Source organism: Sturnus vulgaris, chromosome 11 (genome assembly GCF_052056855.1).
Source record: "Sturnus vulgaris isolate bStuVul1 chromosome 11, bStuVul1.hap1, whole genome shotgun sequence".
In the NCBI taxonomy this organism is placed as follows: domain Eukaryota; kingdom Metazoa; phylum Chordata; class Aves; order Passeriformes; family Sturnidae; genus Sturnus; species Sturnus vulgaris.
In genome coordinates this window covers 16,445,312-16,461,308 of record NC_142253.1, presented here as the reverse complement: position 1 = coordinate 16,461,308, position 15,997 = coordinate 16,445,312, and the positions used below count along the sequence as shown (strand labels likewise).

At 42.4% G+C, this 15,997-nt stretch overlaps 1 protein-coding gene across 11 annotated transcripts in view; it reads right to left on the bottom strand.

The window, feature by feature from the left end:
* Positions 1-15,997, bottom strand: part of DOCK3 (dedicator of cytokinesis 3) — a 186,951-nt gene that overhangs the window by 55,796 nt on the left and 115,158 nt on the right. For all 11 annotated transcript variants that reach the window (XM_088171617.1, XM_088171614.1, XM_088171615.1 and 8 more), the window contains exons 15-22: positions 14,392-14,516; positions 9,585-9,747; positions 8,398-8,504; positions 7,531-7,702; positions 6,975-7,072; positions 5,227-5,310; positions 4,797-4,897; positions 3,402-3,483 (exon numbers count right to left, since the gene is read on the bottom strand). In XM_088171617.1, coding sequence (XP_088027743.1) covers positions 3,402-3,483; positions 4,797-4,897; positions 5,227-5,310; positions 6,975-7,072; positions 7,531-7,702; positions 8,398-8,504; positions 9,585-9,747; positions 14,392-14,516 — 932 coding nt within the window. The remainder of the gene's footprint in view (positions 1-3,401; positions 3,484-4,796; positions 4,898-5,226; positions 5,311-6,974; positions 7,073-7,530; positions 7,703-8,397; positions 8,505-9,584; positions 9,748-14,391; positions 14,517-15,997) is intronic.

Genomic DNA, 15,997 nt, shown 5'->3' with positions numbered 1-15,997 from the left:
TTAGTGCTTAACAGGCTTCACCAGCAAAGCAGGATTAAGGGAAGACAGAATTCATGGTTTGATGATGTCCTCAAAACCCAGCACAGGAAAAAAACAGGCTGGAGATTGAGCAATCATAGGCTGTACAGAAACCATAGTAATATTTCACTGTATTCCATGGAAAATATTCTTATCTCACTTCAATGCTGGGAAACTGGAAGTTAAATCAAATACAGATTTTGTTCCCAAGAGATATTTTGCACCCATAAAAGTCCCTCACTGAACCACCACACAATATGCACAAGTATGCAATGCTATGCTGTAAGTTTTAGAATGCCACAGCTTTAAGGATATAGAATGGGAAAGTGAAATTCCTCATAGAGCCATCATGGATTTCGAAATGCCATTGACTCTTATAGCCTTTTTTCCCCCCAGAAATTATGGCAATTTTGGTAATTCAGCAGTTATTATTTATACTACTAAACCATCTCCCAGTGAAGCTTCCTTACAAAAAAGAACATCATCAGGAAATATCAGCTGCATTCCTGGCTCATTTCCAGCCAAAGGCCAGTTGGTTCCCAGTCAGTTCTCCAGGGCTGACACCCCTGTGCTAACACCAATCCCAGCACATGCAGTGCTGCTAGGAGCTGCTTTAGGGGTTCAGTGTACACAACCATAATTCTCATCTGAAAACTTTTAACTCCAAGGTGAGGATTATGTTTTGCAGTGAATCAGAGCATTTATGTGTGAACCTCCATAATTCCCTGTGGAAGGTGAGATAGCAGGCTCAGAACACTACTGCCTTAGCACAGACAATGAGCCCCCACAGGCAGGGAACCAGAGAGTTCCCAGTGTTTGCACATGTGGCTGGGATGCTGAAAACACAAACCAAGTCTTGGTAGCACAAGTCAGCACCAGGACTAACTTTGGCTCTTGCTACCTACAGCATCACAAATATGATGTGTATTTGTGCCTAAAGACATACAAGTGCACTGAGATAAAGTCCCAGCCTTCAGTGATGTTTGGCATGGTATAAAAGATCAGTGTCAAATTAAAGTAGGTCCCTCACAAACAGTCTGTGTGTATGTTCATGTAACAGTGAGCACCTCTGCCCTGTGACCAGCAGGGAAGACTCAGGGAAAACCTCCTGAGAGAGAAAAACCCTTGCTGTTTGTTCCCTAATTTAGGCAAAACCCATCATTAGTTCTGCTGGCAGATAACTGAAGCTGGAAGGGCATTTCCTTGACACAGTTCCTTAGTTCCTAATTTCCTCAGGGACAGCAAAACTGGCTGTGGAGCCATTCATGGACACTTGGTTACAGAAGTCCCCTGGGAGGCACAGGCAGCTGCAACTTTTGTGCAGCTTTGTATAGGGCACAATAAAGGAACATGATGCTGTGTTCTAGGTAGAAATTCCTTTCAGTTATAGCTCCTCCAAGTTGCACAGGAGGTTTTGACAATTAAGAGCAGTCTTGAGGGAGGTAAGAAATTTTAGAAATCCTCTAGAACACTCTTTGCTAATGCCAGGATTGGAAATCAGAATCCTATGAGACATCTGCATGTCCATCATGATTGTACATGAGCAGCCAGGAGCCGTAAGAGTGCAGAGTATTTCAGCACCAGCTTTAGGGCACTGCACTGAACAGAGCATTCAGGGAAAAAGGGATACAGAGCTATCCTGTTTTCTCAGTCAAAGAACTGCTAATGCAAGGAGTGTGGTGAACACATCAAAGACCACAGAAATCTCCAACAGCAGAAGCTGGTACTAGTAATGACACATTAGCAATGATAATGGTTTTGGTACAAACTTGCTCCAAATGTCTCAAATAAAATCTGGAAACAAAGAAGGAAATAATGGGAGAAGATAAAGACTTGAATTTGGGCCTGCAAGAGATACCTGCAAAGGCAACTGTCTGAATAAGAAGTGACAGCAGTGTGGGTGGCAGAGGATGTGCTGTCAGGTCTGCACAATCTCCTGGTAATTTTCATTCCTGTGCTTGGAAAGGCTTGGGCTGTCGGGCCTGCAAACTGACCTCCCTCACAGAGGGAACAGCCACGTTCCAGGCCAGCACTTGAGAGCCCCAGTAAGCAAAGAGCTGCCTTGGAGGCCGAGACACAACAAATCATATTCACAGACTGACTTTAACCCAGCTGCTGAAAGACATTCCAGCATTCCTGTCATTGCTATTTCCAAACGGGTTCAACAAATGCAGATCACACAGGGACAATATCCTACATCTCTATTTGCTGCACTGCATAAAGCACTAATGAGTGGTTTGAGAGGCAACAAAAACCTCCTCGAAGTCATTCCAGCTGGAGATCTTCCTCTCATCTCATAACTTTAATAGCTTTTTTGCAATTAAAAAAAAAAAAAAAAAAAGATAGGGAAAAAAAGAATGAGAAAGTTGCTAATTCCTTGAAAAGGCATATTTGCCCTATTTTTACCATTCCATATGAATCTGTGGTTGAAAATTCTAAAGAAGATGTTCCTAAGCATGTCAATATCTACAAAGACAAAGCAGGCACTGGTGTAATGTCCTTGTATTATCTGAATAGGATCTGGGAAGTGAGAGGATGGCATTGGCAGTGTCCTTCACCTGGAATAAGGTTTCACCTATTTGTACTGACAAGTGATAAAATCCAAGTGCTGATCACTGCCACTGCTTCCAGCTCCCCAAGTGCCCAGACTCAGGTGTTAGGACACCAGCCTCCTTAGAGGCAGAAGGTGCAGGTAGGCATTCACTCAGAGAAAAACATCTTCCTGCAGATGTTGGCATCTTGTATTTATGGACTTGACACACTGACTTCGAGGCTATTACACATGGTAAAATGAATACTTTATTTATTCTCTGATTTCTCTGTAGTAGCATTCAGAATGTAGTAGAAACATTCCTGGTGTTTCTCACAGCTATGCCTCCCTGGGACATCAGGCTCCTATCACAGAACCACAGGTCAGGTCCTGTGCTGCTTCTGAGGATTTCCAGCCAGTCAAAGACTCATTTATCTGCTGCTTAAAATACTCCAGGGCTTCAACCCATGGTACAATGGAGCTGTGTCACAGCCAGGAATGAAGAGCTAAACTTTGATCCATAGCACCCGTGCCTGACACATTCAAAACTGCTGCTGCTTGGAGGGCAAGGTGCAGCCCACATCAGTGGAGTATTTATGCACTGGCCTTGGATATAAGCCTCACTTAAGTTCTCCACAGGGTTGCAAAAGAGCTTCAGGGGACTTAATTCTTTCAATTTTTTCAGCACAAGAATAAATCTCCCCCTGAAACTAAAATTGTGGCTATATATATATAAAAATCTAGTTAAACAATTCTAGGAAGGCAGTGCCACACTACCCTTGATTCCATGTGCAGCCTCCCCAGCTGTGTGTGGTCCCAGAGGAACAGACCCCAGTGTCCCATGGATACCTACTCTCATTGCCTCCTGGATGTGGTCCTGGCGCACGAGCTCGGCCGAGCGGTCCATGTACCACTTCAGACAGCGGATCAGCTCCCTGAGGGAACAGCCAGAGCACAGCAACCTTCAGCACCACTTTTGGCAGTCAGAAAACATTTTGGTTTTAGGGAGAGATCTCTAAATCAGTCTCATTTCACTTTATTTCAGTGGTCAGTTACAGCTGTCCTTGATACTGGATTTACATGGTATTTACATTTATTTAAGGTTCAAAACCAGAAAATTATTCCTTCTCTGTAATTGACTTGGACCATGAGGAACACTAAGAGAACATAAAAAAGATGTTATTAGAGAGATAGCTTTGATAAAGACACGGTTCTAAGACCAAAACATACTTTTTATTAAGAAATCCCAGCTCTCATCTCAGTAAGAAGCTTTTAGAAGCTGAGATCACAAAGAAAATACCTGCATCTATTTTGCTAAGTGCACGAGACCATCTGGACTAACTTACAAAGAGGTATTAAACCCGTGTTTTATTTCAGACCTCAGACTACCAAAAAACATTTGTTTAGTCTGAAAGAGATGCTAATTAGCACAAAGCAGAACAGAACACCTTTTTACTCTCTGAACAGGACTGTGCCTTCCAGTATCGAATATTGTCTATGGGTTTTTACCTGCCACTGATAGAGTATTTTTTAATATTTCTTTTAATTACACAAAAATGTGAATTGCTTAAAAGAATCAGAAGAAATTATTAGCTGTTTTTTATAGTTTACTGTGGCCAAAGATAGAATATACTCAGATATAAAAAGCAATGGTCTAAAAGAAAGTAAAAACAGCACCCTGAAGGTTACATGTTACTGCTTTCAAAAAGTCTGTCTCATTTTCTGATGCAAGACTCTTTGGAATACCAGAAAATAAGGCAGAATCTTCAAAGTGACAGTGAAATTTAAATTTCTGATCTACTGAAATTAAATTGTAACCAAATAGAACACCTTATGTGAATACCTATCTACTTTAGAAATTACAATTAGTTCTCTAAGCTTTCACACAAGTCGTGTATCCCAACATCCTTAAGATGAGGAGTGCTTATCCTCATGAGGAATACACATAGCTCATTTTTATAGACTACAGACTGACAGTGAGTTATTGCTGAGTGTCTCTTCAGTTAAAAAAAAAAAAAAAAAGAAAGATTTGCCAAGTCCAGAAGGGCAAGAGAAATGCCCAGTGTGGCCACACTCAGCCACTGGTGACATTCAGCAGCTTTTCCCCACAGCTGTGCTGGAAAACTTCCAGGTGAGTAGCTCTAGTTCTGGGGACACTGCTGCCAGGAAGGTTGTGATCCTGACAGTGCCACCATCCCCAAGCTTGGTGATGCCACCTCTCAAAGGGAGGAAGGAACACAAGACCTACTTGTAAGCCAGAGCTCCTGCAAAGTGCTTCTGGATGTAGGTGTCCATGACGGGGCGGAAGTGGAAGTACTTGCTGTCACGGAGCAGGTTGATGATGAACACCTGGGGACATGGACAAGGGAACCCAGCTGAAGGAATTGCACATTGCTGCCAAGTGTCTACAAACAGGTGCCCAAGGTAAGGAGCATTCAAATACATGAGCTGTGTAAACAGTTCCAACACGATTGTGTTATCGGGTATTACTGCTTGCATCTCCCACATGAGAGCAAATATTGCTGCCCCTGGATGTGCTGAGGTCAGCCTGCCCTTCTCACCCGAGATCATTACAGAAAACACAGCTGGATCCAGCTGAGTATTTCAATACTAGCAACGTGATCATAAGAAAATGAAAACTTACTAAGCATGAGACAAATAATAATCCAGCAGCTTACCAGAGACTGGAAGACCAACAGACCATACTTCTCTGTGTTGTCATCCAAAACTACAAACAACGTGTCCAGAATATCTTGTAGGAACTAAAATGACATGAACAAAGAATTTCAACTTCTAGTCAAAAGGTTATTTCTCTCCTGCTTTAATTAGTTCATACATGTTAATAGCTTTGTGAAACACTTGCCAAGGACAAATCACTTCAGGTTCACCCATATGATGTGACAGATTTTAATTTGATTTTACTAGGAAAAATTTTTTCTCTTTGCAAGGAATACTTTTGAACAAAATGACAGAAAGCAAACAAAAAAAAAAGAAATATGTACTATATACCTGATTTGTAATTTTTACTGAGTGTTCCTCTCACTTTAAGCTGACTGGAAGTGCTGCCTGACACCAGTGGCAAAACAACTTGCTCTCATTCTCAAATCACTGGAGTCTCAGGTACTGTTCAGCATCAAATCTGAGGCCGGGCACTACATTAAATTATGTTTAATGTTGACATTTTTGTTAAATGACAGAAAGTAAAGCTTTTCTAACAAGCATTAATTGGGGCAAGTTATATGTTGCCAATTGCTTCTTTCACCCTTAACTCCACAGCTTGTTGAGCACTGACAGTTCAGTGATTTTCTTTCTGAAAGCACAGTCCCCGAAAGGATGAGTGTGAAGGAGAGTGCTGGAGATCATTAACTGCACATTCTCTCACAATTTTTTAATCTACTCTACTTAAATTTCTAACGTGGACAACAAGAAATAAATTATAACAATTTATGAAGTCTCTGAAATGATAAAATGTCTTCTTTTCTGAATTATTACATTCTGTTCTTCATATCTCAGAGCCAAATGACAGCTGATTTATGGGGAGAATCAATTACTTCTTCCCATGAAATAATTCAATCCATATCTTTCTTTTTCTTTCTCTATAAAAGGCAGATACTTGTACTGCCCTACAAACAAAGTGTACAAAACATGACATTCTTGAAGAATTCCAATATAAATGGGCTCTGTGCTCCCCTGTTACTGTTACCAAGTTATCACAAAGAGTAACATTCCAGATTTGGCAACACTCAAATATTTGAGTTACAGTGAAGTGGCTTTAATGATAAACTACTTATTAAGTGACAGGATTTGTCTTCAGTTTCTTCTCCTTGGTTGTTTGTGTTAGAAATCAGCTTTTACTTCCATATTTATAGAAATAATTCCCAGGGAGAGTTCCCATCATACCTAAGATTATCAGAGGCATATCTGGAATGCAATTTGTTTTGCTGAGACCACAAGTATTCAAACACAGCTGGAAGTTCCTGGGCCTGAAGGAAGCTCAGGCCACACAGGATTATCATGTAGAGCAACAGTGGCTACAAAACCTGGTGAAATGATGAGCTGGCAGAAAAAAGACTGGTGCAGCACTGGCTGGATGCACCAGAGAGCCCCTGCCAGGGTCTGTGTCTGCACCAGCAGCTGTGTGGGACTGCAGACTGCAACCAATGGTGCTGAGGACCCAGCACATGTGGCTGACAGAATCTGACTAAGGATTAGCTCTGGTTTGATCCCACAGACTTACTGTGCACTAATTTCTCAAATGTATCTTCCTGTCCAGTTTCACATCACAATAAAATCCCGATTCATACAGGGTGGAAGCTCACAGTGTCAATCAAAAAGCACAGTAAGAGGGAGCCTTCAGAAGAGCCCTGCAGGTCTGAACTCACTGCCTGTCACAGAGAGATGCAAAGGCTGTTATTTCATGTAGTACCTTAACAATCTCCTCGCCACTGACATGTCTCAGTCTTCCCAGAATATCCATCACTCGATCTGGGTAAGCTTTCCATTTGAGCAGGGCAAGCAGATCCACTGCAGAGAGAGGGAGGAAGAGCTAGAACCACACACAGAGGGAAGACTGACAACCCCAGACCCACCAGAGATTCATCACATTACACTTCACCTCTTGATGCAATCCATCCACACTTCTTGGGAAATGACATATGTGTATATATATATATAATGGAAAACAAGAAGTACAATATGGAGTGAGTCAATACTGCTAACGGAGAAAGGAATGGAGGAATGGTAAAGTGCTTTGAAAAGAGTAAAGGCTGCATTTTTCTCTGTGTGACACTGCACTGTGGACAATCCACTGCTGTCTGCTTGTGCTTTAGGGACGTTGCTGTAAAAAAATCTTATTTACTTAGCTGCTCTGTAAAAGCCAAGCAAAACAAATTCTGGATTGTGTAGAAGTGCTAATAGTGACTTTTTTTCTCTCTTTCCAAATTCCTGCTGCCTTGGGCAGTTCTGAGGGATCATCAACTCACCATTCTGGGTCAGTTTGGTAGAAGAGAGCTGTGTGGAGACTGAGAAGGTCTCTTTGGTGCTGCGCTGGAAGATGAGGCTGGAGGGGATGTTGGGGCAGCCATTGTAATCCTCCTTGCAGCACGGCAGCCCCAGGTAGAGCGCGTGGTTGTTGAACGTGCTGTTCTCATCACACTGCAGGGACAGCACAAGGGACAGAGCTGTGCCATGTCCATCTCATCCCACACGCCCACAGCCTGTCAGCAGCTCCCCAACAGTGGCTGTGTTGAGATTCTTGTGGGTGCACACCAACACTTCCAGAGGAAAAGCTGTGCTTGGGGGCCTGGACATGCCCAGAACAGACCCAGCTCTACAGAGAGGTCTCCAACCAATGCCTCTTTAGAACTCACCAGATCTTCCAGATGTAAACTTAGTGCTGCTGCCTGAAAATTGTACTAAACAAATAAACCCAGGTGAATCAGCAGGAAGGAAAAACCCCAAAGTACAAATCTCTTGCTGCAGGGCTGCCAAGCTGTGGCACTGCAGCACGAGGCATTTGAATCCAGCACAATGTCATCTTACAAAGGCACAGAGCAATGCCTTAGGCTGGTAGAAGTGCTGAATGTTCATGAACATCAGCATGTTTGAAGTCAAAATGGATGAGATTTATAGGAGATAAATCATCATCATTAGGATGGAAAAGGTGAGCTGCACCTAGAATAGAAGGCTCTATCCAAACCATGTGATTTTGAATATATAAAATTTTGAAACTACTATTAATCTGTTCCTCATACACTTCTAATAAGGGGGAGAAGGATAATGTAATGACCATTACTCATTTAAGTAATGAAGCAGAGATGGGCAGTGAGAAGTCTGCAAAGAACTGGTACCTTATAAACATAAAGCTCATGGATATCATCCGACAAGGTCGTGCCATCATCTCTCATCAATGGGGTGAATGCAAAACCAAAGAGCTTCTTTTCTCCCTTGTCTTTTGCTGCAGCAAGAGATAGAAAGAAGAAATTGTATTTGTGCATACCCTGTCTGTCAGGATATACAAGATTACTCATCAACTTCTCCACATGCCTAAAAGAAAACAAGCAGCTTACAGAACAAACAACTTTTCTAATTCTAATTTCTTTTTTCTAGTTCTATGTAAAGGACTGACAAGCTTCAAATCAAACACAGCAAAATCTAAACTGTTTATCCTGCAAATAAAACATTTTACAGAAAAACACAACAAAAGAACAGCAGGGACAAACATCTACAAAGTGCTTTGCCCTGCACTGATCGTTCACCATGTTTTTAGTGCAATCGTTTTTAGTGAGCCCTTTGATAAATTCAGCAAAAGGCTGCTTAGCAGTGCCTCTTCCATGTATTTCAGGCTGGCCTCTCTTTCCTGCTTTCCACCCAGTGACAGCCTCATCCAGATTTAACTGGCAGTGGAAGGAGCTGGGGCCTTTTAGCTTTGCCCTGGTGTTTTAAGCCTGGTTCCAGGAGTGAAGGGGGAGAGCAGAGGAGCAGAGTTTGTTACCAGAGACTGCACTTGGTGCCCCACATCCTTCACACAGCCTGGGCTGTCTGCAGTGGGCAGCAGCACAGAGCTCTCCCTTGCTCTTGGTTAGTTTCTGGCTAGCTGAGGCAGAGAAGCTCCCTGGACTGTGGGGTTTTGGTTTTTTGTTTTTTTTTTTTTTTTTTTTTTCCTTTTTCTTGGAACTGTTCAAACCTGCTCTGGACTGAAAACCCAGGGGAGCACCGGGAGCTCACACCTGTGGCACACCTGGGCTGTGACATTTCCCAGCACTGGAGGGACTGAGAACAGCCCGAGTGAGCCAGGCTCAACCCATGGAAGGGACTCTGCTCAATCTGTCATCTCTTCAGAGCAGAGAGAGGTTTTACTGTTTAGTATTGTTCATTTTTGTGCTGGGGAGTGCTTTGCCTGATAACTAAACAGCTTTTTTCCACTTCTCTCCAAGGAAATCTGGGGGGAGGGACTGCCTGAATGTGTTTCCTGGAGGGACCCCAGTGGGAGGTTTCAGGTTTGCCCTGGAGCAGGCCAGGCGTGCAGGGCACTCACTGGAGCAGTGGCGGAACTCGAAGCGCAGGTGGGAGCCGCGGAAGCGGTCGATGGGGATGGGCAGTTTGATGATCTCCCCCCAGCGCGGGCTGTTGTTGTGGTACAGCACAAAGGAGTGGTAGGCGCTCCTGCTCGGCTCCCCCGAGCCCAGGCTGATGCAGTCCTGCCACCGAAGGAAACAACTCAGCATTAAACACAGCACACCAGCACCTGGGAGTGATTTCACTACCTGTGATAACCTTGATATAATTCATGGCTTTCTGTAGACATGAAAGAGTCAGAAAAAGAAATTCAGACACAATGAAATGTGAATTTTTTTAGGAGATCGTGAAACTTTGTTTTGGGTCGAAGGGTGAACTAAGAGACCTGTGATACTAGATGCAAACCAGTATCTTAAGTTATTTAAGCTAAGTTTTCCATCAAGCACTGAGTAGATACAATAAACACCTACATCCAAACATATAAAATTGATCCAAAAAATAGGACATAACAGGACCATCACTTGTAATATTAGCCTTCTGTGAAAAGATCCTTTAACCAGATTTCTGCTTCAGTATCTCAGTTTGGAAGTGCTAATTGACCTTTCCAAGCTCTTCACAAATGCTCATCTTTCAAAGCTACAACTATCCAGCCTCCCCAAGTAATCCCAGGCATTTCTAATCAAGTTACTTCCTCAGTGGTAAGCCAAGAATTTCTGTGTAATACTCATCACCTAAAAAACATATTGGATCTAAATTTCTGCCTTCAGATATAACAAACTCAGAGATCTTCCCCAATCTATGCCTTCACAAAACACAGACGAAGAAAAACATGAACTGATATTGTTTAGAAAATAAAAAAATCCTTAGAATACAAGTGGAGGAAAATAGGATAAACACTGGAGTCCTGAAATCAGGACAGTAAAAGGTCCTTTGTGATGAAGACATGGAGCAGGAAGCACATTTTTTTATATATGAGCACTAACCCATGCTCTAGACCCAGCACTTGCAAAGAGATCCAGGAGATACAACCCCTCATAAAACCAAGCAGAAAAAAGACAGCTTGGAGATTCTTCACTTTTAGCATGTCCAAGGATAATGAATCCAGGAAGAAACAAGCTAAGCAGACCAAGAATAACACATGTAATATAAATTCTGATGTAAACCCCCCCCATGGTACAGTATAATGACAGGAAACTGCTACTGGTCATTTCCCCAAGGCATCTATAAATTCTATCCCAAGAAAATATCAGAAATGTTGATTTTTAAAATCTGTAACCATCTGACTGCCCAGTCAAGAACATCCCATTAACCAGACAGTTAGTTCAACCTTTGGCAATAATCTGCTGGCTTTGAGGAAGTTAAGAATTTGTGAAGGAGCCCAAAAGGGAAGAAAAGCTCTCTGGAATTCTGGGATTCCATGCAGGGACAGCCTATGTGGACAGACTCACTGCAAAGGCTCTGATCCAACTGAATGACTGAAGGCTGAACTCACACAACTCAGTCCTCTCAAATAATCCTCAGCAATCACATGGGATGAGCCACAACCCCACATTTTTTTAATACAGCAACAAGAATTAAGTGTTGCAGATAACAACAGGTTAGTAGAGAGCAGTGCCAGTACTGCTACCCAGAACTCTGTAAGATCCCTGTTCTGTTCTGTAATAATGGTTGTAAAGAGAAAATGGTTGGGCTTCAACACAGCAGTTCCAAAACCTCGTTCTGCATTAGGCTTCTTAGGAGCAAACAAAATAGTATTTTTATTTCCTCTACAAGGTACAGTAAAAATTCAAAAATTTTAATGTGAGCTGGTTTTGTCCCATCAAGAAACCACCTGCTCTGGCTGACAAATGGCCACACTTTGAATGCAGTTTCATACCATGAACTTCAAATACATGAATAGTCTCTCCTTCTGGTTGTTAACTTAGTTCCCATGCAGTCATATTACAATCTATAATCTGAGGAGGGCAGACTGGTAAATCTTTCATTCTATTTTGTGATCTGCAAGATACAAACATCAGACTAATCTCTAGACACCTGGTGACCCTGAGACCCAAATATGCAGGGGAATTAGAGAGCAGAGGCAAGGAAGGGAAGCTAAATTAGAAAAACTATCAGGAAATTTCTACTGTTAGAGGTGTGGCTTGCAATTCATAGGCTATTCCTGCTACTGGAACAGAAAGAAGAAAGAAGTGAGAAATGTGTCAAAGGATTTTTTTTTTTAATTTTTCAGACTATATTGAAATATACTAACAATTGAGTAAGACCATTTTGAGAAGGAAATACTCTTTTTCATTTTGAACAGCACTACATTCTGGAGGTAATTTCACTCCTTTCAATAGAACTATTTCTGGATCAAGATACACTCAGCAGCAATGAGGAGCTGAGAAAATTCTCATTAATGCTATGCATGGTTCTGCTAAGGGCTTCACAAAGGCACAATTCAGATTTGGATTGTGCTGCTGCCTGGGACCAGTTTAAGGATTTTACACAGAATCACACAAAATGACTGGGTTAGAAGAGATCTCCAAGACCATCAAGTCCCCCCCATGCCCTAACATCTCAACTAAACCATGTCACCAAATGCCATTGGCCTTCTTGGCCACCAGGGCACACTGCTGGCTCATGTCCAGCTGCTGCCCATCAGTGCCCCCAGGTCCCTTTGTGCCTGGGCACTGTCCAGCCTCACTGTCCCCAGCCTGTAACACTGCAGGGGGTGATTGTGGCCAAAATGCAGGACTCAGCATTTTTTTTTAGGAGATCGTGAAACTTTGTTTTGGGTCGAAGGGTGAACTAAGAGACCTGTGATACTAGATGCAAACCAGTATCTTTAGTTATTTCAGCTAAGTTTTCCATCAAGCACTGAGTAGATACAATAAACACCTACATCCAAACATGGATGTAGGACTTGGACTTGGACTTCTTAAACTTCATCCCACTGGACTCTGCCCACCCATCCAACCTCTCCAGGTCTCCCTGCAGAGCCCTCCTGCCTTCCAGCACATCAACACATGCTCCCAGCTTAGTGTCACCCACAAATTTACTAATGAAGGACTCAATCCCCTCATCCATGTTGTCAGTAAGAACATTGAACAGGACTGGCCCCAGCACAGAGCCCTGAGGGGCAGCACTGGTGACTGTCCCCAGCTGGATGCAGCACCGTTCACCACCCAGCCAGTTCTTAACCCAGCAAAGAGAGCTCCTGTCCAAGCCGTGGGCTGCAGCTTTTCCAGGGAATGCTGTGGGGGACAGTGCCAAAGGTCAATGAACTCTCAGTGTTCTGCCCACATTCACAGGCACCATGGAACAGCAGGAACCAAAGATGTCCCAGACACAAACCAAATGTCTTTGCTGCTTTGACTGCAACCATACAGAGGAGCAATACCACAAAAACTGAGACAGAGAGTTTCTTTTAAACATGTGGCTTAAATTTTAAAACCTCACAAAGATCCTTTATATGTAAAGTCTCTTCTTTATGGCAAATCCTAGAGTGGTTTGGGTTGGAAAGGACTTTAAAGCTCTTGTTCCAACCCCCTGCCATGGGCAGGGACATCTTCCACCAGACCAGGTTGCTCAGAGTTCCATTCAACATGGCCTTGAGCACTTCCAGGGATGGGGCAGGCACAGCTTCTCAGGACAGTCTGTTAACCTGATTTTTTTCCAATTCGATTGACCATCCTTTACAGTGTTTGTGCAATGCCTGTCCCACTCTCCCATGAAAACCTCCAATGTACTTTACAATAGTAATAACAGGCAAAGACAATGAAAAACCAACTTCATCTCCTGAATGACCATTCCAACCAAAATGCCCAAAGTTAGAACTCATAATGTCTAGAAATTATCTGGCTTTTGTATGTAATCATTAGGCACCATCATGTACATTAGCATTTGAAGATGCTGATATTGCAGTTTGAGAGACTTCTCTTTGTCCTCAGCAGACTGAATTCAACAGATGATTAAAATTTGGCCACTCAGTTTGAAAAACTTAGGCTTAGGCAGAAAAGGAATCTGATCTTCCTGCAGCAGCTCTGAGCACAAACGAATTCCTTACAAGAAATACACTTTTAATGAAACCACAAGCAGTTGTAGTAATGAAAGTTATCCTTTCAATTAAAACCAGATTATGGCAATGTATTAAGTACACACTTTTAGGTGTTTAGGGTCTCCACAATAATGGCTACAAAGCCCATTTTATTACACTGGAGGTAAAAGAATAGGTAGGGGGAAGTTATTTCTGATAGCTGCTCATGCTGAAATCCTTCCTGTTTACTTCTCTATATTCACAACCTCCCACCCACCTCCTTCTCTTCAATAAAACTAAAAGAGCAGAGGAGGTAAAACAACAAACATAAACAATCCCCATCCCCAGCTGGAATGGAGCCAACCCAGAGTGCAATTTTATTCAAAGTTATTTTCCAGAACTTCATTCAGTACTATAACCCAACAACTCAGATTTAGAAGTCTCCTTTGGAATCACATTTCATCATGTTGTATGACACACATAATTTAATTTTAGATATGCCATATACTCCTCAGTTCTGATTACAGTTACTCTAAAATTTTTTACTTTAGCCACTGACATCACATTTGGAAATCACACAGGCTTTTTAGTTTATGAGTATTTTCTCCAAGTCTTCTATCTCCATATAAGGGAAGTGCTCCAAAACCTTACAGATTTATAACTCTATAATATAGAGCTTACAAACTTCACAATAAAAAAAGAGAGGGCCACTTTTATTTTAGCTCTTCCCTTGCATCAAGAGACTGTGGAACCAGAGGATGTGTCCCTGCAGGGAGCTCCTGAGGCTCCCAGGGAGAGGAGCACTTACTTTCAGGATTTCTCCATCGGCATAGAGCACGTACATGGTCACCTCGATGTTCTTCTGCACACTTTTGCCACCCCTTTCAAAGTCCCCCTTCTCCAGGGTCAGGTACAGGTCATTCCGGATGTCACCTGCAGGGACAGAGCACAGCCACAGCCTTAAACTCCACAGGGGACACTGGGGGCTGTCCCAGTTCCATTCTGCAAATCGTTCTCTGTGTTCTGAGAGACCATGGCTGATGCCCCGATCATTCCAAGCAGCAAGTTAATTGTTAATACGGATGAACAGTTTCAGATCAGTGCATAAAATCAGACCATTGTTAGTAATGCCTTTAATTATGTGAACTCAGAATCAATACTGGTTTTAATTATGTAAGTGGGGAAGGGAAAGAAACCTCTTACTGCTACCTGTGCCTTGTTAGCTGAGCTGGAAGTGTCAGGCTGAGCCTGACAAAACATCCTTAGCTTCAGACTTCCTATTTCCAATGTATTTTACAAAAAATAATGTGATGATCAGAATAATATCATATTCAGTTAGCCTTTCAAGCATTTCCTATATTTTCCTAATTTCCTTTTATCATAACAACAAAATAAAAGCAGCCTTTTTGGAAACCTGATCACAGTTCAGTTCAGACGGATTAGGAAGGAATTATAAATGTAATTTTTGCTACTTTTCTGGCTGGCCTCTGGTATCCATATGCATGGCTATATGAAAGCAGGCAGTATGGACACTTGCCAGCTTCTCCCTACGTCATTTTCAGGAGCTTTCAGACCAAATTACTATATTCAGAAATAGAAATGTTTGTGTCTCAGCATCTTGTTATCCTGGATTTCACAGACTAGCTCACTTGGTTTGGTTTTATTTTAGAATCTGATTTGGGAAACTAGTTGCTTTCAAAACTAATGTGGTCAATTCTAAGGCCTACAACAAATGGACAGCAGGCAACACCTATTTTTCTGTAAGATTTAGTTACTGTCATCATTTTATGATGGTTCACACCTAACATTTGTTTTTATCTACTTGCCAGAAAGGCAAAAATACTAAAGGGCAACATATAAAACTTAAAATTTAAAAAAAGAAAAATTTAAACCCTTTCAAGGCAAGCCCAAGACACTAAATAACAAAGTAATGGAACAAAGCAGAGACTCCTTCAATGTCTGGCTTCTTCCACTTGGAGAGGCTGCTGCAGTTAAATGTCTGTATTAACCAGAAGCACACTGAAATAAGGCAGCATTTGCTTTCAGGCACTCCTGAAAGGCACTCCAGGAGGGACATCCTTTTGTGCCCTTCAAAGCAGCGCTTCAAATTCTTCCTGAAGTCAAAAACCCCACAGAACTTGTTCCTTAATCTACTGTAGGGACAAACAATAGAAGCCTTGAGTCCTGCCTTTGCTTGCAGTTTTATTTCTGGAGATAAGCACAACTCTTTCAGCGTGGAAAATCCAGCTCTGTGGCTGCCACTCAGTGCTTCCCACTAGGAGCTCTCTGTGAATGGGAACTGTGTGCACAACGGGCTCCTTTTCCCAGGAGCCTCCCTCTCCTGCAGGGTCAGGGCTGGAAACACCTCCCAGGCAGAGGCTGAGCTGCCAGGGAGCATCAACAGGACAAAGATG